Source organism: Rhincodon typus, chromosome 3 (genome assembly GCF_021869965.1).
Source record: "Rhincodon typus isolate 14 chromosome 3, sRhiTyp1.1, whole genome shotgun sequence".
Taxonomy (NCBI): Eukaryota; Metazoa; Chordata; class Chondrichthyes; order Orectolobiformes; family Rhincodontidae; genus Rhincodon; species Rhincodon typus.
Window position 1 is genome coordinate 124,688,507 of NC_063334.1, and position 24,545 is coordinate 124,713,051.

General features: G+C 41.9%; 1 protein-coding gene across 1 annotated transcript in view; it reads right to left on the minus strand.

The window, feature by feature from the left end:
* Nucleotides 1–437: 437 nt before the first annotated feature.
* c3h5orf34 (chromosome 3 C5orf34 homolog) overlaps nt 438–24,545 on the minus strand; it is a 40,497-nt gene continuing 16,389 nt past the window's right edge. Inside the window, exons 5-13 of the mRNA XM_048618964.1 lie at nt 23,789–23,890; nt 13,446–13,566; nt 12,686–12,777; nt 11,817–11,874; nt 10,248–10,436; nt 6,409–6,542; nt 5,544–5,651; nt 4,149–4,189; nt 438–1,460 (exon numbers count right to left, since the gene is read on the minus strand). Coding sequence (XP_048474921.1) covers nt 1,177–1,460; nt 4,149–4,189; nt 5,544–5,651; nt 6,409–6,542; nt 10,248–10,436; nt 11,817–11,874; nt 12,686–12,777; nt 13,446–13,566; nt 23,789–23,890 — 1,129 coding nt within the window. The 3' untranslated portion in view covers nt 438–1,176. The remainder of the gene's footprint in view (nt 1,461–4,148; nt 4,190–5,543; nt 5,652–6,408; nt 6,543–10,247; nt 10,437–11,816; nt 11,875–12,685; nt 12,778–13,445; nt 13,567–23,788; nt 23,891–24,545) is intronic.

Consider the following 24,545-nt stretch of genomic DNA (forward strand, 5'->3'; position numbering starts at 1 on the left):
TTTCTCCTACAGTGAAGTTATATTTTCTATTGGCTATAAACTGCGAAAAGTTAATTTCAATCATAACAACTTAAATTGTTTTTACCCAGACAGTTGTTTGAATAGGAAACTCTACCATGATTGTAACCAATAGCCTGGATCCATTTCAAAGAGAAGCTAGAATAGTAAATGAGACAGAATGTTGATAAGGTGAGATGCAGTAGCAGGTAGAGTACAAACATCAGCAGAGAGCTGCTGGTCTGTTTCATTGCTTTAAATGACATACAACAGTCAGTTTGACACATCGCAGTGAAAAGGATTATACTTCAGAAATCATTCAGTACCCAGTGAAGATTCAAAACCTTTTCCCACCATGTTTGGATACTAGCTATATATCCTATTGGACACAAAACAAGGAATCCAGCAGCATTCTGCATTTCAGCAATACAACAAGAGGATTTAAAACAAACAGTCTATACATTTTATTGACTATTAAATGAATACAGTTAAAGTCACAAATAACTGCACAAAAATCTAATTTGAACATTTATCAATGACTAAGATGAAGAAAAACAAGTTCAGTAGCTATGATTCACGTACAACTACAGTCCAAATTGCACATGTTCTCTAAGATAGAACAATTAAAAGAATGATTTGCATTTAAATGGTATCCAATTCCACAGCACAAAAAACTTTTCGCATACAGCAAGTTCTTTTCAAGGTCATAATGCGCAAGTCAAACAGATAGACAGGGCTGCTATTCAACATCTCATTGGAAGAGGAGTGAACATCACCTGTGAGCAGTGAATGTGTGGACTGTATTCTATTTGATTCAGTCGACAGATCCCAGAGGCTGAGCTAATACTGCCTGTACTTCCCTAACTGCCAGAGTACAGAGTGCTGGATATCTGTGGTCCAACACCAATTGTACTTCCAGTTTTCCCTGTAATGGATCTGCATTATATTTTGTTCATGCACCAAATGAAAAGTCCCAAAGTTACTATGAGACCTGCTTATGGAGCTTCTGAATTACAGGTCAAGGGTATCACTGCCTAGTATTCTGCATTTTTAAGTGTACAATAAACTAAGAGAACATGAAGTCAAGTCTGTGGGATATCATTAAAGACGCACAGTCCTAAAGTGCATTGTAGTTCTGAGTGCTCGCCATTATAAAACAGCAACAGACCTCAATAAGTCTCAGAGACGCAGTCCTTGCTGCATCAGTGGAAGACTTCCAATTGCATCTCTTTGCTCTCCCATGACTGCTGAATGCTTCTTCCTTGTTTCATTTCCATCCTTCTTGTTTGCCTCCAGCAGCATCTCAATCTCTTGGATAGCTTGACCCGTCTTTCTCAGCACTGTCTCTATATTCTGGTCCCTTACTTGAGGACAGAGGTTGGTGGTCTCTGTGGGTTGGCAAAGGTGAGGCTTGGCGTTCGATGGGGGCACATGCTTCAGACAATTGGAGTTCTCCAGGAGAACTACAGGCATTTGTATTAAAGAAAAATCACTAGGGAGAGAGCAAGCTGATCAATTTATGAGCAAGAAAATAATGAGAGATCCTGGGTATTGTGAACATAGATGTACAAGCAAAGAGCTAATGCTAAGCCATGAAATTAATTAGGGTTGCAAAGCCTCCAGGATTATCCTGGAATCTCCAACTCCAGGACACTTCTATGAGTAACACCAGAAGAAAGTGGCAACACAAAACTACGTGGGATTGTAAGAATTTAGAGGCTGTAAAAAGGCTTCAGGGTGACTTAGACAAGTTGAGTGAGTGAGCAAATACATAACAGATGCAGTATAACGTGGATAAGTCTGAAGTTGTCCACTGCAGCAGGAAAAACTGAACGGCAGAGAATTATTTAAAGACTGCTAGATTGAGAAATATTGACATACGAAAAGACTTGGGTTTCCTTGTATATGGTCACTGAAAACAAGCACGCAGGTGTCATTAGCAATTAGGAAGACAATTGGCATGTTGGCCTTCAGGAGCAAGAAAGTCTCATGGCAGCTGTACAGGGGACTTGGGAGAAACGTATCCAATTTTAGTCTCCTTACCCAAGAAAATACTTATGATAGAGGGACTGCAATGAAGGTTCACCATTCTGATTCCTGACAAGGTAGGAGAGACTGCATCAACTGGGTCTGTATTCATCGACATTCAGCGAATGAGAGGGGGGTCTCACTGAAATGTATAAAAATTCTGACAGGACTGGACGGACTATTTGCAGAGGTGATGTTTCCTGTACGATGTTCATAGGACCAGAATGAAGGAATCATGGTCCTATGATATGGTGTACGTAACTTAGGATTGAGATGAAGAGAAAATGTCTTCACTCAAAGCATGGTGAACTTTTGGAATACTCCATTGCAAAAGACTGTGTAGAATAAGTTACCGAATATATTCAAGAAAGAATAAGATAGATTTGTAGAAGCTAAAGGCATCAAAGGGGTATGGGGAAAAAACTAGAGTATAAATTCAGTCACCATTCTATTGAATTATGGAGAAGGCTCAATGGTCCTTTTTCTATGTTTCCAAAGTCATCAATGATATTCAGAAAGTGTTCCTTTCTATATTTTATTATTTACCACTTGTAAGCCCAGGCTTGGATATTGTCCACGTCCTGCTGCATATGGACATGACTGCTTTAATATCTGAGGAGTCATGAATAGTGTTGAACATTGTTCAACGATGATTGTACAACCCCACTTCTGACCTTATGATGAATCAGCTCAAGATGAATGGGCCTAGAACATTGCCGCAAGGAACTCTTGAAGTGATGGCCTGGGATGGAGATGATCGACCTCCAACAACTGTAACTATCTTTTTTTGTGCTAGTTAGTCATACCTAGTGGAAAGCCCCTTCCCTTCGATTTCCATTGACTCCAGTTTTGCTAGGGCTTATTCATGCCAGGCTTGGTCAAATGCTTGTATGCAATTAGTTCAGGAATGAAGTAACACTGGTTGAACCCAAATTGAGTGCCAGTGACCAAGTTATTGCTAGACAAGTGCTACTTGACAGCACTGTCAACGACCCATTCTATCACTTTGCTGATTATTAACAGTAGACTGACGAGGCAGTAATTGGCTTGGTTGGATTTGTCCTGCTTTTGGCAATTTTCCACTTTATTGTATAGATGCCAGTGTTGTAGCTGCATTGGAACAATTTTGTTAAGGGTGTGGCAAGTTCTGGAGCACAAGTCTTCATAGGCCATTATGTTGTCAGGGCCATGGCCTTTTCAGTAAACAATATCATCAACCATTTTATGATTCGCGTGGAGTGAAGCAAATTGGCTGAAGACTTACATCTGTGATGCTGGGGATGTAAGGAGGAGGCGGAGATAGATCATCCACTAGGAAGTTGTGGCAGAATATTATTGGAAATGCTTCCAGCCTTGTCTTTTGCACTGATGCACTGGAATCCACCTATCAAAGGAGAGGGGGATATTCGTGGGGCCTCCTTCTCCAATTAGTTGTCTAATCCACAACAATTCATGATTGGATGTAGCGGGGACTGCAGAGCTCAGATCTGATCCATTGGTTGTGGGATCACATTGCTCAGTTTGTCACATACATGTTGATAAGCTTACAAGTAATCCTTTTTTGTAGCTTCACTAGGTTGACACTTCATTTTTAGGTTGCCTGATGCTACGCTTGGCATGCCCAGGTGCTAGAGGTCAAATCTTCCAGGCAAGTGGAACGTATTCCAGCACACCCATATCATTGTTCCTGTGGACTGGCTTTGAGGAGTCAGGTGGTGAGTTATTCACTTGTGCCCAGAGTTTTTAAAATGGCTTTTACATTTAAGCTTCTGGTCAAGGATAATCCTAAGGATATTGATTGTGGGTGATTCAGTGATGGTGATGCCACTGAATGTCAGGGGCAATGGTTAGACCTCCTCTTGTTCTAATGGTCACTGCTGGCACCTGTGTGGTGCAAATGGTACTTACCACTTATCAGCACATGCCTGAATGTTGTCCATGTCTTGCTTTTGTAAGCCACTCAAATGCCCAAGACATCCCAAAGCACTACATCTAATCAGATGCCTCTGAACTGTAGTCACTGCTGCAAGAAAGGAAGAGCAAACAAGCAAGACCCTACAAGCTTAAACTTTTCCATTTCTGACCCAGATACACCATTGTGTTAATGGTCTCAAAAAGGATACAATTAAACCTTTGTATTTTTTGAAGGTCTGCAATGATAGATCTGAAAAAGACAGAAAAAGTGTGAAGTGTTTTACTCAGGAAAGGTCTTTCACTATGGGGTGCACTCTGAATGTTAACGTAGCCTGGGAATGATCAGAGAGAGAGATCACACCCTCCTCAAAGCTGTAAGTAGTCATAGAAACACAGAATCCCTACAGTGTGGAAGCAGACCATTCAGCCCATCGAGTCCACACCGACTCTACGAAGAGCACCCTACACAGACCCACTGCTTACCCTATCCCTGTATTTCCTGCCGTAGACACTATGTGCAATTTAGCATGGCCAATCCAGCTAACCTGCACATCTTTGGAACATGGGAGGAAACTGGAACACCCGGCAGAAATGTGCAAACTCCACACAGACAGTTGCCCAGGGCTGGAATCGAACCCGGGTCCCTGGCGCTGAGGTAGCATGCTAACCACTGAGCCACTGTGCTGCCCAATTTTAGAAGGATATTAGTTTGTGAGCAACCTTGGCCCTGAGCTTCCCTCACCGGATGCCGCATCAAGATGCCAGGCAAGTGGTGGCACCTTGCTGCCCTCCACCAGGGGGAAGCTCTGTTCCTGGAACCACCCACCTTGCATTCTAAACAGGAATCCCACTATTTACCTCTGCAGTGAGAGACTTAGAAGGGAATCAAAACATCCTGCAGCTGTCTAAAATCAACTCACTCATTACATTCACATTAGACTAATAATGCATTTACGAGTTGGTAGGTACAGAATGTGGGAGATGTGGGATGAATGTAGAGCATAAACACTAGCATAGACTTGCTGGCCTGGAAGGCCAGCTTCTGAAGTAAAGTCTATGGGCCACATAGATTAGGAATATCCTGAGTTCAATCCCAGGAGTGTGCCACATTAGCTGATTTAATCTACTGTTGGTAAGGGGTGGCAGGTCCCCTTCCCTGAAGAGCATAAGTGAAGCAATACACTGAGCCAGTGGTTCTGGGATTGGAAAGAATGAAAGCTAAGTCTTGAAACAAGAGAAGCTCTGGTCAGGCAATTGTCCACAAAAGCAATGGCATGGACAGGTAGGGTGATGGAGACAATACCATTGGGGCAGGCTGGGGGCTGCAATATCTGGATTGAGGTACTTAAGGAGGGAGGGTGACTATTTTGCAGGCTGTGCTGGATATGGGTGGATGGGCTGACTCTCTATACAGAGAGTACTCTGGTTTAAGTACACACAGAGTCCAGTTGTGTGCATTTGTCAGGAACCTGTTTAGAGACTCAGCACTCTGACTGGTTTCAGGTTACTGTTAACCAGCTGGTCAGGAAGTAATTTAGTAAAACCTTTTAAATAGAGACTAATAAACTTCCACTTGAAGACCAGAACAGAACAAACTCTCTCACCTGTTCTCATCTTGTGCATTAACCTGGGGATTGGGATGGTCTGCTGAAGCTTTCTCCCTGCCGCCTTTACTCACCCACCGACACCAGTCCATCGCTGCAGTGGTATACCTAACCAGGGCACAGATTTAAAGTCATTTGCAAAAGAAACAAATGTGACATGAGAAAAAAAAATTTCACACAAGTGGTTTGAGTCTGGAATGCACTGCCTGCAAGTGTGAAGACCAATTCAAATAGAGGCAATCGAGAGGGCATAGATGATAATAGAAAGGCAGAACAATGGCACCAATTGATAAGGCTCATTCAAACAACCAATGTAGACAGAATGCACTGAATGGCCTCCTTCAGTACTTTAAATTATCCTGTGATTCAGTATGGGATGGGGGTGTCAAAGCTCTGAATCCACACAATCCTGATCACCCAGCACCACATGCTGCTTAGTGCACTACCTACCAACTGGTTCACCGAAGTGAAGTGATACCAGAGATGAATGACATCAGTTCTATGGAGAGATTGGGTTTGTTTTCCTTACAACAGAGGTGGTTTAGGCCAGACTTAACAGTGTTCAAAATCCTGAAGCGTTTTTGTTGAGTAAACAGAAACAAAGTTGTTTCCACTGAAAGGGGACGCAGCAAGTCCAGGCACAGATTTAAGACAACTGCTGAAGGACCAGATTAGGGGATTACCTCTTTGAATAAGACTGAGCAAAGACGACAGCAACGGCAGGAGCAAATGAGAAAGACAGCAAAAAAGGATGGGAGACACACCACACAAAACAGCAAGGTGAGAGAGGGAGAGCGAGCACCAGCAAAAGAAGTGAAATGCATCCAAAGCCATAAATAGAACGTACCAACAGACTAGCTCTTACCCCTGATATCTTCCAGCAGAATACATTGGCACCAACTGGGAGGATCCATCTGGGAACAGTAACTGACACCAACCAAGCATCAGGTCTGTTTGTGTTTCATTGAGTACCACAGGAGAGAGCACAGGTTTCTGTGACTGAAAGAGAAATAAAACGGAGGGCTGTGAATATGAAAAACAGCATTATTCCAATGAATGAGATAACACAGCAGGCCAGACAGCATCAGAGGAGTAGGAAAGTTGACGTTTCGGATCGGGATTCTTCTTCGGATTATCTGAAGAAGGGTCCCAGCCCGAAACATCAACTTTCCTACTCCTCTGATGCTGCCTGGCCTGCTGTGTTCCTCCAGCTCCACACTGTGTTACCTCTGACTCCAGCATCAGCAGTTCTTACAATCTCTTTTTCCAATGAATGGTCTGTATTTGCCAAAAGTGTTTCTATTTATACTGCTACATATCCTGTACTGCACTCATGCATCAATTAATTTTTACTTCACTTTTAATATAAATTTACACATACAAAATCAGAAAATGATTATGCTTTAAACCAAGGACGGCGGAAGGAGATATTGCAGCTTTAAACCAAATTATTGGAATACATTGTTATTGTACAATGTGTGTGTATAATAACGGATTGTAGGGTGTTGCCATGTTCAAGCAGTGGGAGAAGATGCTGGAGACTCATCAGTTTTGCCAGAGACAGACTGTTGATTGGCTTTTCCAATTAGGACATTTATGTGGGTCAGGAGTCAGCATCAGGACAACAATTCTCTGAATAGCCCTTGGGCAGGGGTACAGCCTGTGTGAACAGGAGGCGACAGGATCGCTGTGCCTCATTGCAGAGCAGCAACAGAAAATTAGAAGAAAGCTAGCAATTCACACTCACCATTTGCCTTTAGGCTGCTGCCTCTAACCAGTGACTGAGAGAGTGAACAATTAGTGTGCCAAAAATTGTGTCTGCAGTGAGAAACTGAAAACAACTTGGAAAGAAAGATCAGAGACCACAAGGACCCAGAAGAAGCAAAACATCACTTCACTGAATCCTGTGAACCAGTGATATTCAACGGTGTTCCATAATATTTTTTCTTCACTTCACAGCACCAGGGACCCGGGTTCGATTCCACCCTTGGGCGACTGTCTGTGCGGAGTTTGCATATTCTCCCTGTGTCTGCGTGGGTTTCCTCTAGGTGTTCTGGTTTCCTTCCTCCTACAGTCCAAAAATGTGCAGGTTAGGTGGATTGGCCATGCTAAATTGCACATAGTGTTCAGGGATGTGTAGATTAGGTGGGTTATGCAGGATGGATGTGGGTGGGATGCTCTGAGGTTGTGTGTGGACTTGCTGGGCCAAAGGGCCTGTTTCCCCACTGTAGGGGTTCTATGATCAACATCTATGTGCATTTAGAAGCAAATGAACTTATTCGTGATAGACAGCATGGTTTTGTGCGGGAGAGGTCAAGCCTCACTAAGTTGAGCAAGTTTTTTGAGGAGGTGACAAAGAAGATTGAAGAAGGAAAAGTGGTTGATGTTGTCCACATGGACTTCAGTAGGGCCTTTGACAAGGCCCGTCATGGCAGACTGGTACAAAAGATCAAGTCACATAGTATCAAGGTGAGCTGGCAGGATGGATACAGAGCTGGTTTAGTCATAGGAGACGGAGGACAGCAGTGGAAGGATGCTTTTCAGAATGGAGGCTTGTGACTAGTGATGTTCCACAGGGATTAGTGCTGGGACCTTTGCTTTTTGTGATCTACATTTGGGGGAAAACAAAGCTGGTCTAATTACTAAGTTTGCAGACAAGGAGGATTGTCAGAGGATACAGCAGGATATATAGATCAGTTGGAGGCATGGGCAGAAAAATGGCAAATGGAGTTTAATCTGGACAAATGTGAGGTGATGCATTTTGGAAGGTCAAGTACAGGCAGAAATTATACAGTGTATGGCAGAATCCTTAGGAGTACTGATATGCAGAGGGATCTGGGTGTGCAGGTACCCAGATCACTGAAGCTGGCAGCATGGGTAGATAAAGTAATAAAAAAAGGCTTAAGGCATGCTTGCCTTCATTGAAAGGGGCATTGGGTATAAGGATAGACACGTTATGCTGCAGCTTTACAGAACTTTAGTCAGGCCACACTTGGAACATAGCATACAGGTCTGGTCACCACACTACCAGAAGGATGTGGACGCTTTGGAGAGGGTACAGAAAAGGTTTACCAGGATGTTGCCTGGTAGGGGGGATTTTAGCAATGAAGAAAGATTGGCTAGACTGGGTTTGTTGTCACTGGAACGCAGGAAGTTGAGGGGTGGTCTGATAGAAGTTTAAAAGATTTTGAATGGTACGGATAGAGTGGAACGTAGGAGGGTGTGTGTGTGCACATGTGCATGTTTGGGGGGGGGGGGGGGGGGGGTTTAAGAAGGGATAGGGTTTAAGTTAAAAAGTTATTCATTCATATTTTGTTTCCCCAATGGTTAGAATCTATTTATTTGTAATGAAAAGAAGTAGTTTCTTGTCAAATACAGAAACCTGGTCAGTTTTGTCTGTTAACCCGAGTTCATCAGACAGGAAAATTGAGGGCCTTGATTAAATCTTTAATTTTTGTAACACTTCTGGGAGCAGTGGGGCTTGATCAACAGTCTGATTCAACATCCAGCTGAAAAGGAGAAGAGTGGATCTGAGACTAGTGTTTTAAACCCAAATAAGGGCAACTATGTGGTAATAAAAACTGAAGTGAGCTGGCAAACTATAGGGATAGATTAATAAAAACACTATGGCAGACATTAAAGAGATGTTTCACAATACTCAGAATAAGCGTATTCCAACAACAAAGAAAAAGTTCTAAAAGGAGGACCGCTGTGATTAACTAAAGTAGTTAGGAAAGCTCAGACTCGAAGTAAAAGCATATAACTGCATTAAGATAAGTGGTTGGTCAGAATATAAAGAACAGCAGAGAATGACAAAAAGGTTAGTCAGGAGGAAAAAACTGGAATATGAGAGAAAGCTGGCTAGGTACTTGAAAATGGATAGCAAGAGTTTCTACATGCATTCAAAAAATTAACAAGTAAAGCAAAGTAAGTTTTCCCTTGTGGGGGACTCTGAACCGTAAGGCATTATCTCAAAGTAAGAAGTCATCATTTAAGAAAGATGATGAGGACTGAGATCTTCAAGGGTAGTGAATCCGTGGAATTCTTGACCGCAAAAGTTTTCATTATTGGGTAATTAAGTATATGCTACGCTGAGATCGGCAGATTTTTGTTCAGTAAGGGCACTGAGGTTTACAGGGAAAAGACAGGAAATTGGAGTTGATTATCAGATTTTCTCGACAACGTGGAGGTTAACAACCAGAAGGTGAATGGCAATAAGTAAAACAGAATATGCAGACTTGAGTTTTCATTTTAGTCTATTTGATAGTTACTGGAGAGAGGGGCAATAGGAATTAGTCCAAGTGAAAAATGATGGAAAGTGGAGCATCCATAGTCTGGAGAAAAAAGGTTACAACATATGACGCAAGATGTCTGAAGTATGGAATGGTATAGATAATGACAAACTCTATTAAATGTCATGAGTTCAAAGGCTACCAAACATGTGGAAAAGGTGACAATATAAGGTGCTGGATTAAAAGACTTGAGAATTGTGCAATGCAATTTGGAGTACTAGAACAGTAAACACAATGGACGAAGTGGCCTTTATGACCTTGACTATTTCCGTGTTCTTAATTACAGGTGGCCACACTTACAAAACAGCTACAAATATCACACATGGCTAGATAATACAAGTGTTGTTTTGCTTACCTACTTATCTTGCTGCAAAGAATTCTACAATATCCTGCCACATAATGACGGACTGACCTGCGATAGAGTCTTCGTCTCTTCTCCGTGCCAAGATCCAAAGTTCCAGGATGTATTCAGTCTTACACCATCACAGAAACTGATGTGAACTTGCCCATTAGAAAACGCTGAAAATCGTCCAACATTCCGAACTTCCTGCTCGTCCAGAAGAGACGGGAGCTGGCTAAAACTTCCTGGTTGGGACAGCTCCTTCACACAGAAGAGAACAAGCCAAAGCAGTTAGTTCACGGAGCAAATCTGGTTCCTTCGTGAATCCTGTTGCATCTACATTGAAACCTTAGGCATAAAAGGCTAATGAATAAAGAATTTATTGAATGAACAGTCTTAAACTAATTTTGTTTAAAAACGTAAGTACCAAAAGTGCACCATGACACGAATTAAGTGCAGCCATTCAGTCCATCTTTATTATTCTATCCTGGGAGATGCTCTCGCTTTCACAATCATTGGCACAAAATGATCTACAATTGTCTTACCAGAAGTGAGAGTATTTTTTCCAGAAGGTTTAAGCAGCTAAAGGTTTATCTGCTTTGGAAAAGAGAAAACTCGAAGGTGACCTGACAGGAGGTCTTAAAATAAGAACGGGAAGACGCAGATAAACTTGTGGAGGAATCCAAAACTTGCCCTAACGGCAAGATTGTTATTAAGAAATCTGATCAAGAAATAAAGAGAAACTAATCTGCCCAGTGGTTAGAATGTGAAACTTGCCACTCTTGGAAGTAGTTGTGGTAAATTGCTTGTAGGTTTTCTTTTGAAAACAGGAAGTCCATGAGAAAAAAGGGAATAGAGAGCTTGGTTGAAAGGCTGAAATGAGGAGGTGGAGTAAGAGAAGACTCATGGATAGTGTAAATGCCAGCAAGGATTGGTTGGGCAAAGGTTACGTAGAACATGTACAGTTAATGTAATTCTCCACTGTCCATGTCGCTCAACATAAAGCCAATGTATCTGAAAGTGATGTGCTCATGGGGAACTGTACCTCAGGGAAGTGGGGGAATTAATGGAAGGGGAATAAAGAATATAAAATTAATATAGTGAGACAGATTAGGTAAACCGACAACCAACGATAGTAATGGAAATGAAGGGAGGTAACTTCTATTAAAAAAGTATTCCTTTATTACTTGCATCCATTGTCAGTCCGCCACACTTCAGGCCAAACATGAATGCGATTACTATAGATGCAAAAGAATGTTTACATGACCAAAGTCGTTACTGAACACAAGGCAGAAATTTACAGTTACCTTATGATCAAACACTTCAATTTGCAACTGTCTGCATTTCAATTTTTCACCTGGAATAATTTTTAATCTTTAAAGATCAGATTAACAATCACATCTTAGAATTTATAGCAGACTGTAAGATACCCATTGGCAAGGCTACAAGACACCTCTTAGTGGTTTCAATACAAGATCCACTCAATTTAACATATAGTTTGAGGTACAGCCCATTGTTTGGAGCTTCACTGATAATACCCGACAATCCTGATATGCCATCCCTTTAAATATAAGGGAGTTCCAGTACAACCCATAGACAAGTTCAGCACAAGTCCACACGCCCAGTAGTAAAGACACTCACCGTTTTCCAGCAGCACATACTGGGCACTTTCAGAGACAGATTACAGCACTGCCGAATTCTGCAAAACATGGACTCAGACATTCATAAGTATAGAGAAGAGGAAATAATGAACTACAAACGCATACACAGTAATGAATTCCAGTAACATCAGCACCACCATTGCCCAGGGAAAACCCAATTCCTAACACTGAATGCACAATTTATATAAACAAGAGTGTTTGTACAACATTGAAGACAACATATCAAAACCATGGGAAAGGTTCAGTGTGCACGAGGTTATATAAAGTGAATAGTTTAAAAATCCACAGTTAATAAAATCCCCTTTTAGTGATGTTGGTTGGGGGATAAATGTTGTCCATGCCAGTATGGACAACTCTCCCACTCTTCTTTGAATAGCATGGCTGGGATTTTTTTTTTTTTTAAACATCCAACTGAGGCAGGTCTTAATTGAACACCTCATCTGAAAGGTAGCTTTTCCAACAGTGCAGCATTTCCTCAGTGCTGCAGTGAATTTGCCAACTGGATTATGTGCTCAGGTCCTGACTCAAGGTGGAGTGCTACTCAAGAATCTGTACCTAGGTAGCTTTGTGCCTAAGACGGCACCGTAAGTGGCAAACTTTTAAACTTTTCACTGTACTCATGTGAGTACATGTGACAATAAAGCTAATTCAATTAAGACATGTTGAATTACAATGTGGAAACAATTATTCTAACTTCACCAGAAGTACACTCTATCTTCAACCCACAATTACCTACAAACACAACTAGCTACTCTTCTCAACGGCAATTTAGTGTTCACTATTTAATGCAACCAGACAAGCAAATATTGGCACAAATGAAACGGACCAAAGGTAATTTGCATAAAGTACCTGACTGCCTGTGTGACCATGGAGCAAATGGAGTATTTGGAGTTTGGTGTGTCAGGAGGCAGGCTGCTCACCATGTATGTCCTCTCTTCTCTCTAAATTTAAACAAACATAGCAAAGGAAGCACTATGAATCTCGATTTGTCTATGCCACTGGTCAGCCATATATATACACACACATGGATATTGAGTTAGTTCAATGGATTTTTTGACCATGAACTGTTCAACAAAAACAAAAATTCCTGGAGAAACTCAGCAGGTCTGGCAGCATCTGTGGACAGAAGGCAGAGTTAATGTATTGGGTCCAGTCACCCTTCTTGAGAACACTCAACATAATACACTGAACACTCATATAACACAGAGGGCCTGTTCCTTGCAGATATAAAGAAATATTCACATTTTTCACCAATTTCAACAAGTTCTGTACCATCTAACAACCACCAGACTTCCCATATTTTAGCTTCATAGTAATGGGAGACCATGTGGGAGATGGGAACTGGGTTGAGTTGGGGGGCATGACAACTGAATGACACATGCAGACGTTCCAGCATCCAGCTGAGACTAGCCACCAGATATATGGCTCCAGAGTGGTGTCTACTTTCTCTATACGGCTTCCCAATTAGGAGTCTCAGTGCTTTCAAAGAATCACACCCAAGGCCTTGCTTTAAATGTACGACTCAGTTTCACAACAGACTTTAAATTTACAAAGCACTGAGCTAGTGGGCTCAATTTAAAGCACAGCTAAAGCTTTGTAACAACACTACCTGTCCATTGTTCTGTCCCAGCAGATAGTGAGTGAAGTAGTTGCTGTTGCCAGAATGGGGTTTGAGAACAGAACCATCTCCTGGGTAAACGTCCACAGAGTTCACTGGATCAGTAATTACCCTAAAAGAAACAATGAACAATCAAACAGGCAAACACTAGTGGGGAGGTGTGCAGACTAGGTGGATTAGCCACGGGAAAATGCAGGATTACAGGGATAGGGTAAGGAGTGAATCTGGGTGGGGTGCTCTTCAGAGGGTTGGTACGGACTTGATGGGTCAAATAGCCTGTTTCCACACTGTAGGGATTCTATGATTCTAGAGGCTAGTAAGAGTGAGGACTTTAAAGTAATTGAAAAAAGTAAAAGGAGAAACCTGAGGGACTAAATGCTGTTAAATCCCCCATGCCTAGTGGCCTACATCCTAAGGTTCTGAAAGAAGTAGCTGCAGAGATAGTAGGTGCACTGGCTATGACTTTCCAAAATAAATGGTGTTCATTAGGTTGCCATTTCCCCTGGCTGAATCTAAAAACACTGAAACACAGGCTCAGGAAATGGCGTGTCTTCGCATTAAGATGAGGAACAACCTCATCACTCAGTTGCTAGTGAATCTAAGGAATTTTCTGCCCCAGAGGGGTGTAGATGCTCCTTTGTTAAATAAATTTCTGGCCAAGATGGTCATGTTTTTGATCACTCAAGAAATAAAGAGACATGGGGAATGGACAGGAAAAGAAAGTTCAGGCAGAAGACCAGCCATGATTGTACTGAAGACTTGAGCAGTCTCAAGGGGTTAGAGTCACTCCTGTTTTTAAAGTTATGTTAAAATCTGAGAGTTGGGAGCATTGGAAGAGCTGGTGGAGAAGAGCGACAGAGGAGGATTCATGTGCAACCCCTTGTTATCTCAGATTCTCCAGCATCTGCAGTTCCTACTATCTCATGTGCAATCCCGTCTTGTTGCTGGCCCACATTGTGGCAGCACTAAAATGCTCTTCTGCACCACCTGGTGACTGAATTAGAATAATGCTGATCTACAAGCTGCATGGCACTTCAGTTTCAGGGTATACAGCTGAGTTTTAAATTTCTGCAAAACTGAAGATTTTATTGGAAAAGAAACTTTCCATTGTGTACCTACTGCACATTAAAAGTTGGAGGATGTATTTACACTGCAACACCCAATTCACACAAACTAGATAAAAGAAAGACAGTGTTGCCAAGGTAGGGATTAGAGGCCAGCGTAAGGATCTTCTCCCACTAGTTATATTCAACATACTTATGTGGTTGGTGTTGCAGCATCTAACTGCTGTGCCTTGGGGGATTCTGAGGATCCTTTTAAAGGAAGGTTCAATTCATATAACACCTTCCATGGCTCTAATTGGGAAAGTGGGTACATTCCTAGCGTCCAGGTCCAGCGTGCGTGAAGGAAGTGTCTCCAATTACAGCTCCTGGAAGCCTGCGTTTCCGAGCTGGAGCAGTGGCTGGGGATGCTTTGGAGCCTCCACGAAGCTGAGAGAATTGTGGATAGCTTATACAGAGTGGTGGTCACACCACAGGCTAAGACTCTACAGACAAAGTAAGAGGTTTAGGCAGGCAGTGCAGGAACCCCCTGTGGCTATTCCCCTGGATAACAGGCATGCCACTTTGGATGCTGTTGAGGGGAACGGCCTCTCAGGAGAAAGCAGTAATAGCCAAATTCAAGGGAAAGAACAAAACATGCGGAAATGCAATAATTAAAAGGGGATTCAATTTTAAGGGGAATTGATAGGCATTTCTACGGCCGCAACAGAAACTTCAGGGCAGTATGTTGCCTCCGTGGTGCTAGGTCAAGAGTGTCTCAGAGCAGCAACAGGACGTCCTGAAGGGGGAGAATGTACAGCCACTGTCACAGTACACATTGGTACTGATGACATAGGTTAGGAAGGTGGGATGCAATTCTAAAAGCAGAATATAGGGAGTTGGGAAGCAAGCTGAAAAGTAGGACAACAAACAGTAGCGGCCGCAGGATAACTACATGCTGGTCAGAGTAGAAATAGCAGGACATATCGGATGAACACATGGCTAAAAAGAAATTGTATGAAGGGCAGGGTTTCAGATTCCTGAGCATTGAGACCGGTTCTGGGAAGGTGGGACCGATACAAACTAGATGAAACAAAATAGATGAAAACAGGTTTGATATAGTCGGGATTATGAAGACACGGCTGCAGGGTGACCAGAGACGGGAACGGGGGTAATCAGTATTTAGGAAGGACAGACAAAGAGGAAATGCCAGTGAAGTTGCATTACAGGTTAAAGAGTAAATAAACACAATATTGAGGAAAGACGTTGGCTCAGCCAAATGTAGAATCTGTGAGAGTAGAATTGAGAAATACCAAGTAACAAAAAACATTAGTGCGAGTGGTATATAGACCAGCATTCGGAATGGCATTAAACAGGACATCGGAAATGCATGCAGTAAAGGAATATCTGTAACTTTAAAATGCATATAGTTGGGCAACTCCAATTAGTCACAATAATAGTAGAAAATCCTTTAATGTTTGCAGGATAGTTTTCTGGACCAATACATTGAGGAATCCACTAGAGAACAGGCCATCTTAGACTGGGTATTATGCATTGAGAAAGGAATAATCTGTAAAGTAATTGGGCGAGACCCCTTGGGGATGAGTGACCATAATATGATAGGATTCTCCAAGATGGAGAGTGAGATAATTAATTCCAAGACCGGGATCTGAATCTCAGCAAGAGATGCTATGAGGATAATGAAGCATGTGTTGGCTCTGATGGACTGGGAAATGTTACTGAAAGGAACGATAGTGGATAGGCAAACATTCAAAGAACGAATACGTGAACTACAAAATTTATATATTCCAGTCTGGCATAATAGTGCAAACAGAACGTTAGCCAAACTACAGCTTACAAGGGAAGTTAAAGATCGTATTAGATGCAAAACAGAAGCACATAAATTGGCAAGGATTGGGAGCAGTTTAGATGTCAACAAAGGAAGACAAAAGCATCGATTTAGAAATGGGAAATAGAGTATGAGAGTAAGCTTGTGGGTAACATTCACTGTAAAAGTTTCTACATGTATGCAAAGAGAAAAAGATTGGCAAAATCAAATGTCAGTTCATTATAATCAGAAAACGGAGACTTTATAAATTGGAAACAAAGAAATGGCTGACAGCCTAAATTCATTCCCCCTTCACAAAGGAGGAGAGTACAAATAATGTACCAGAAATAATGAGAAACAGAGTTTTGTGAGAGGGAGGAACTGAAGCAAATCTGTGCGCTAGGAAAGAAATTCTGTTAGAGAAATTGATGGGATTGAAAGCTGTTAAGTCCCCAGGGCTTGATAATCTACATCCTAGAGAATTTAGGAAGTGACCCTCGAAATAGTGGATGTATTGACAGTCACCTTTCAAGGTTCTTTATACTCTGAAACAGTTCCTATAGATTGGAGGGGAGTTAATGTAACTCCACTATTTAAAATGGAGGTACAGAGAAGACAGGGAATTATAGATCACCGAGTCTGACGTCAGTAGTGGGGAAAGAGACTAGAATCTATTATCAAGGATTTTAAAGCAAACCACTTAGAAAACAGTGGTAGGGTCAGCCACCGTCAGCATGGATTGCAAAATGGAAATCATGCTTGTCAAATCTACTGGAATTCTTCAAGAATGTAATTAGTAGAGTTGATCTGGAAAACCAGTGGATATAGTTTATTTGGACTTTCAGAAAGCTTATGACAAAGTCCCACATAATGTGTAAAATCCACACAAATGGAACTGGGAGATGGAGTAGAATACCGAGATGGATAAAAAAAAAATTGGTTAGCAGACAGGAAACTAAGAACAAGAATAAACGGGTCTTCTTCTGAAAGCCAGGCAGTCATTAGTGGGATGATCGTACTAGGATCCCAGCTTTACAAAATGTATATTAATGATTTAGATGAGGCAAGTAAATATAATAGCTAAATTTGCACAAAGCTGCATGGAAGGGCAAGGTGTGAGAAGGATGCAGAGATGTTGCAGTGCGATTTGGACAGGCTGAGTAAGTGAGCAAATGCAAAACAAATGTGAGGATATTCACCTTGAAGCAAAACTTGAAGGCAGATTATTATTGGAATGGCTGTAAATTGAGAGAGGGGAATGTTCAGCGAGATCTGGGTGTCCTCATGTACCAGTTGCTGAAAGTAAATGCGCAGGTGCAGCAGACAGTAAAGGCAGCAAACTATATGTTGGCCTTCATAGTGAGAAGATTCGAGTACAGAAACAGGGATGTCTTGCTGCATTTATATAGAGCATTGCTGAGGCCACACCTGGAATATTGTGTTCCGTTTTGGTCTCCTTATCTGAGGAAGGATGTTATTGCTACAAAGGGAGTGCAGTGAAGATTTACCATGCTGATGCCTGGATGGCAGGATTGATATATGAGAACAGATTGACTCAGTTAGGATTACATTTACTGGAGGTCAGAAGAATGAGGGGGGGAAAAGTCTCATAGAAACTTTTAAAATTCTAACCGGACCAGACAAATTAGATGCAAGAAGGATGTTCTTGTCGGTGGGGAAATTTAGAACCAGGGGTCATAGTTTAAGTACAAGATGTTAACTTTTTGTTTTGGGGTTGAGAGGAGGAGAAATTTCTTCACCCAGAGAGTGGTGAGCTTGTGGAATTTGCTACCACAGAAGGTGGTTGAGGCCAAAACATTATGTGTTTTCAAAAAGGAGATAGATATAGCTTTTATGGCTAAAGGGATCAAGGACATGAGGGGAGTGTGTTGAGTTTGATGATCAGCCATGACGATACTGAATGGTGAAGCAGGCTCGAGTAAACAAATGGCCCACTCTAGTTCCTATCTTCTATGTTTCTAAGTACGATTGAAACAATTACAGAGTCACACAGCTGCTGAACAGGTTTCCCAAACTAAACTAGCCCCATTTGTAGAATCTCAACGGCTGTTTTACATAGAAACACAGAAGATAGGAGCAGGAGGAGGCCATTCAGCCATTTGAGCTTGCTCTGCCATTCCTCATGATCACGGCTGATCGTCCAACTCAATAGCCTAATCCTGCTTTCTCCCCATAACCTTTGATCCCATTTGCCCCAAGTGCTATATCTAGAGACCTCTTGAATACATTCAATGTTTTGACATCAACTCCTTCCTGTGGTAATGAATTCCACAGGCTCACCACTCTCTGGGTGAAGAAATGTCTCATCTCCATCCTAAATTGTCTATCACGAATCTTCAGGCTGTGACCCCTGGTTCTGGACACACCCACCATCAGGAACATTCTCCCTGCATCTAACCTGTCCAGTCCTGTTAGAATTTATTTAAAGTCTCTATGAGATCCTCGCTCATTCGTCTGAACTCTAGCGAAAACAATCCTAACCAAGTCAGTGTCTCCTCATACACCAGACCCACTATCTCCAGAATCAGCCTGGTAAACCTTTGCTGCACTCCCTCAAGAGCAACAGCATCCTTCCTAGAAAAGACGACCAAAACTGCACACAATATGCCAGGTGTGGTCACACCAAGGCCCTGTACAATTGCAACAACAACATTTCCCTGCTCCTGTACACAGAACCTCTCGCAATCAAGGCCAACATACCATTTGCCTTCTTTACCGCCTGCTGCACCCGCATGTTTACCTTGAGCGACTAGTGCACAAGGACACCCAGGTCCCGCTGCACACTGCCCTCTCCCGATTTACAGCCACAAAGCAAGATCTCATTCACGTGGACAGACCGTCCACAGTCATTCTCAGCAGGTCAGACATCATCTGTAGACAGAAAGCGAGTTCATAATTCAGGTGGATGACCTTTCATCAGAACATCAAAGCACATCCACACAGAAGTGAATTCTCTTTCCATCTCTGCAGAGGCTGCTGGGTGCTTCCAGCACTTTTTGTTTTTATTTCAGATTTGCGGTATTCCCCAATGAAATCCATACTGGTCCAACAATGGGCAGGAAACCAGGGATAAGGTTGCAGGCTAACATCTCATCCAAACTTGGCTCCTCTGACAGTGCAGCACTCACACAGTATTACACTACAGTTTAGCAAGTCCAAGACATCATGCTGAATTTACACGGCACATCTAGTGTCAAACAAGTCTGTTACATGAAGCCTCCCTCCTAATCACGCCAGAGATAGCTGCAGTCTAGTTTCCCATTTTAAAGTAATACTTCAGCAAATAACACGTAAATTTGTAATGTGAAATCTCCCTTGCATTTGTCACCTCCCCCCACCCCTCCTCCAAAAAAACTTTTTTTTGAAACAGTGCAGACATAACCTAGACACAAGAACCAAACAAGTACAAGGAAGAGGAAAAACAACATGGATAAGATTGTTCATGGGTTTTGTATCTCAGCATTGAAAGAAGTTTATAGTCAGGAAAGAGGGAAATTGTGGTTCCACAGCAATAAAAATTTTTGGGTGCAGGATATCTTGAGAATTAGGGATTTACAGTCTTATCATGGAGCAACAGTCTCTCCAAGATAAACAGGATGACTTTGAAAAGTCATGAGACAAAACCGCAGCTTGGCATCCAATCTGAAAATTGTCACTCTAAGAAACAAGTGACTGTAATTACATCAGCTACGAGTAATTCAAGTCCAACTAGAGGAGCTTGGATAACACATAGGCAGAGGAATCAGTAGCCACAAGACAGAACGATAACAGTTAATAAAGCCTGTTCTGCAAACCAGACTAAAAACAGTTACATCAAGAAGTTTTATTTGAAGCAACATATCTTCAGAGTAAAGAACTACAAGTGTATACATCAGTGGATTGCCTCATAAGATTTGGGAATAGAAATAGCATGAAATCTTATCAATAACATTTTATTTTGTTTGCGAATCAGTTGCTGGGTCAGCATTTACTACCAGTCCCTAGTTGCCATTGAGAAGGTAGTGGTGAGCTGCCTGCTTGAACCATTGCTATTCACTATGTGTAGGCAGACCCACAACGATGTTAGGCTGTTCATTACAGTATTATAACCCAGTAACAATGAAGAAATGTAATTTATTTCCAAGGCAGGATAATATGTGTTTTAAAGGGGAAATTCCAGATGAGATATTCCCCAATATCTACTGTCTTTGCCCTTCTAGATGGTAGGAAGTTGCTGTTGAAGAAACCTTGCCAAGTTGTTACAGTGAATATAGTACACACTGCTGTCATTTGTAGTGGACATACTTTGGGAAGTCACAAGGTGAGCTACTCATCGTAAATCTCTCAGCCTGAGAGTTGTTTTAGAAGTCATACTATTTACATGTGTGATAACCCTTACGTGGCTCATGGTGAAAAAAATCACAAATTAATCTCACTGTGGAGCTCATTGAGTATGACTTCCCTTGGTAACAGGCAATGGTGAGCCCAGCTGGAATGTACCAACTGAGCCATTGTGGTGAAGAGATAATGTCCCTACCTCTGGACTGGGAGGCCTGGGTTCAAGTCTCACCTTCTCCAGAGGTGTGCAATAAGATAAAAACCGAAAGAAATGCAGATGCTATAAATGAGGAACAAAAACAAAAAACAAACAAAAAAATGTTTGCTTTTTTTCCCTCATAAACCTGTTCAGATATCTTATTGCGCACACAGAAGTTGCTGGAAAAGTTCAGCAGGTCTGACAGCATCTGTGAAGAAAAAAATCAGAGTTAACGTTTCGGGTCCTGTGACCCTTCCTTAGAACTGGGGAAGGAGTTCTGAGGAAGGGTCACCAGATATGGAAATTGGTAGAACACTGCAAGAACAGGTCAGCACTTCAGGAAACGTTAAGGGATTGCTTAATTTGTAGAATTCATACTATTGTGACCCAAACGAAGATACTGCCAAATCAGAACCTCAAGAAAACTACAAAACACAGGAAAAGGAGCTCAGGAGCTTCAGGGTCTATAGACAATACTGTCCACAGCCTTGGACGAGCCCCATATCCGCAGACTCAAGCCCTGAGCAGATAATACAGCTTCAGTTTGTCTCCAAGGAACGGTGACTGGAGTTGGAAGCCGCAAGTTCCAAAACTGGATGAGAAGTTTCTCCACAATCGAGGGAAGATCAAGAACATCCGTGTTCTTGCGGTCACAGAATGTGCGGTCACCAAAACAGGCAAAAGGTGTATCGTCCAGGTCGAAGAGCAAAGCCACCTCAAGCCAGGGCTTTGCAAATAACTTAGCCCAAGGATGAAGATTGATACTGCTAAATTACGTCACTACTGCAGAAGTGGCCCTGATTAAGATAAAACTTCAGATAAATGGCCAGCAGGTAGACACAGGTACCGTTATACGTATTGTTGAGGGGGGAATAGTTTTGGGAAACTCCGATGGGGCATCTTTCTTTTAAGCACATGAGACACCAAGGCTAGATTGGCCACATGCACTGGTGAGCCCTTATTGGGACCACTGTGACCCCAGTTATACATGGGCAACACACAAACCAAGTCCCCCACATTTTGGGAAGCGGCTGGCTAAGAAAATTGACCTGGATTAGCAACAGGTCTTAAAAATGGGAACGAACAATCATTGGGAAGTATCCTGAACTGCTCCAAGAGGGCCTCATGAAGCTAAAAAGTGCCAGGGCCAAGATCTATGTCAACCCAAGATCTACATAGACCTTGAGGACCCACTTAAATACTGGCCCCTATGCCCTTTGTGTGGAAGTAGAGGCCAAATTGGAATTTCTGGAGGGACATGACATCATGTGTCTGGTGCAATTTTTCTCCCCTCAAGTGTCGGGCTGACGGGTTACCTTAGAGATTTAAGATTATGAGGGGCAATAAAAGGGTGAATAGCCAAGATCTTTTTCCCAGGGTAGGGGAGTCCAAATCTAGGGGGAATAGGTTTAAGATGACAGGGGAAAGACTTAAAAGGGGCCTGAGGGGCAAGTTGTTTTTTTTTAAAACACAGAGGGTGGTGTGCATATGGAACAAGCTGCTAGAGGAAGCAGCGGAGGCTAGTACAATTACAACATTTAAAAGGCATCTGGATGGATACATGGAATGTAGTGGTTTAAAGGGATATGAGCCAAATGCTGGCAAGTGGGACTAGATCAGTTTAGGATAGCTGGTCGGCATGGACAGGTTCGACCGAAGGGTCTGTTTCCATACTGTACAACTCTATAGCTTGTGATCACAGTGGTCCGCTACCATATCTACCAGTTCAAAGGATTTTGTGATGAAAACATTCCAACAGTTTTTGTCCGGCACAATATCATCTGTTTTTTATTTTGTGTAATAAACTTTCATGTTTTGCTAAAGTATATTGGTCAGCGGCTGACCTGCATGGTAAACAATAAGGACAATTTATCACCTATCAGGTCAAGCTTCACTTTAGCATGTGACCAGTGCAGTATTACCATCAAATGGAATCATAGAAAAAACCTACTGTCCTTACCCTCTGGCTAGCAGGCCATTCTGTTTAAGCACAATTTGGGATGGGTATAAAATGTTGGCCCTGTACCAGACATACCTTATGAAATTTATTTCTTTATTTGCAAAACAATGAAAATAGTAGGTGAAAACAACTTTCAAGAAGGACAGGGAGGTAGGATTAGGGAGGTGATAAGCTGCTTTGCTCCTTTTGTGCTGTAGTATGCTACATTCATGATTCTAGGCCTGTCATTACCCTTTACAGAAGGTAAGGAAATAAGTGTCAGCTGTAAACCCTTCATCAGAAATGGAAGGCACCTTTCCCTGACAGTAGTGTCCTAGAATAATATAAAAACAAAGAATTGCAGATACTGGAAATCTGAAACTTAACAGAAACTGCTAGAGAAACTCAGCAGGTCTGGCAGCATCTGTAGAGAGAAAAACAGAGTTAATGTTCCAAGATCAGTGACCTTTGACAGAACAGTACTACAGCCATGTATGACCCCGTCAAATAAGAACATCTCCTCTTCCCCTCTCCCACATCAGGGGCCACACAAAACCAGGTTATAGTCTAACAGGTTTATTTGAAATCACAAGCTTTCAGAGCACTGCTTCTTCAAGTGAAGTCACTTCAGAAGCAGCAGTTTCTGTTTGAACTTGTTTAAGCTCAGGAAACAGATGTGAAAACAAGGTTTAAAAGAACGGAAGGGTAGATACAGTTCCAAACAAACACAAAGTGTTGAAACTACTCAGCTGGTCTGGCAGCGTGTGTGGAGAGAGAAATATCTTTTGGAGAGAAGTCCAAACTGACCTCTACTGAAGAGAGTCTTATTGGAATCAAAACTTTAACTCTATTTCTCTCTCCACAGATGCTGCCAGTCCAGCTGAGTTTTTCCTGCAGTGGCTGTTTCAGATTTCTAGCATCCATCGTATTTCACTTTTATTTTAGGTAAAATTCCCCGTTTGTGTGCCAAGCAATCCGAACACCTCTTACCTGTACAGCACACTTTGGCACCAGACTACTTTCACCTGCTGTGAATGCAAACAGGTCTCCAAGTCCAGCTTTCCCTGACCCAGCACATCCCTGAAGTGCCACCTAGGTACAAAAATCACAGTCAGTATTGGATATTGCCAAAGATCATCAAAATATGAATAAGGCTGGTCTACAAGTTATGTCAATACAATCAGGGTGTTATAACTTCAACAGGCAAATTGAGAAAATGCTGAGAAATGTCAGAACAATTACACAGGAAATATTTTTAATTAACTAATTTTATTTCTCATTAATTGCAATATAGTTTTATACGGAGGTAGAGCAGCTATGACAATACCTGCAATGCAGCACACCCCACTACAGTGAAGGATTAATGTGGTGTGCCCCATCACAGTAAGGATGCTACATTCCTTTAATATCCAGAAAAACATTACAGTGGGTGTGAAACACTTCATTCCATTATAGACTTTTGTTTGTCATTTATTTAAATGATTTAGATGAGAATATAGAAGATATGGTTGGTAAGTTTGCAGATAACACCAATAGTGGACAGTGAAGAAGATTATCTAAGATTACAAAGAATCTTGATCAATTGGGTCAATGAACTGAGGAGTAGCAGATGGAGCTTAACTTGGTTAAATGTGAGGTATTGCATTTTGACAAAACAAAAGCAAGACGTACAATTAAAAGTAGAGCCTTGGGTAGTACTGTAGAACAGTAAGACCTAGGGGGTTCAGGTATATAATTCTTTGAATTT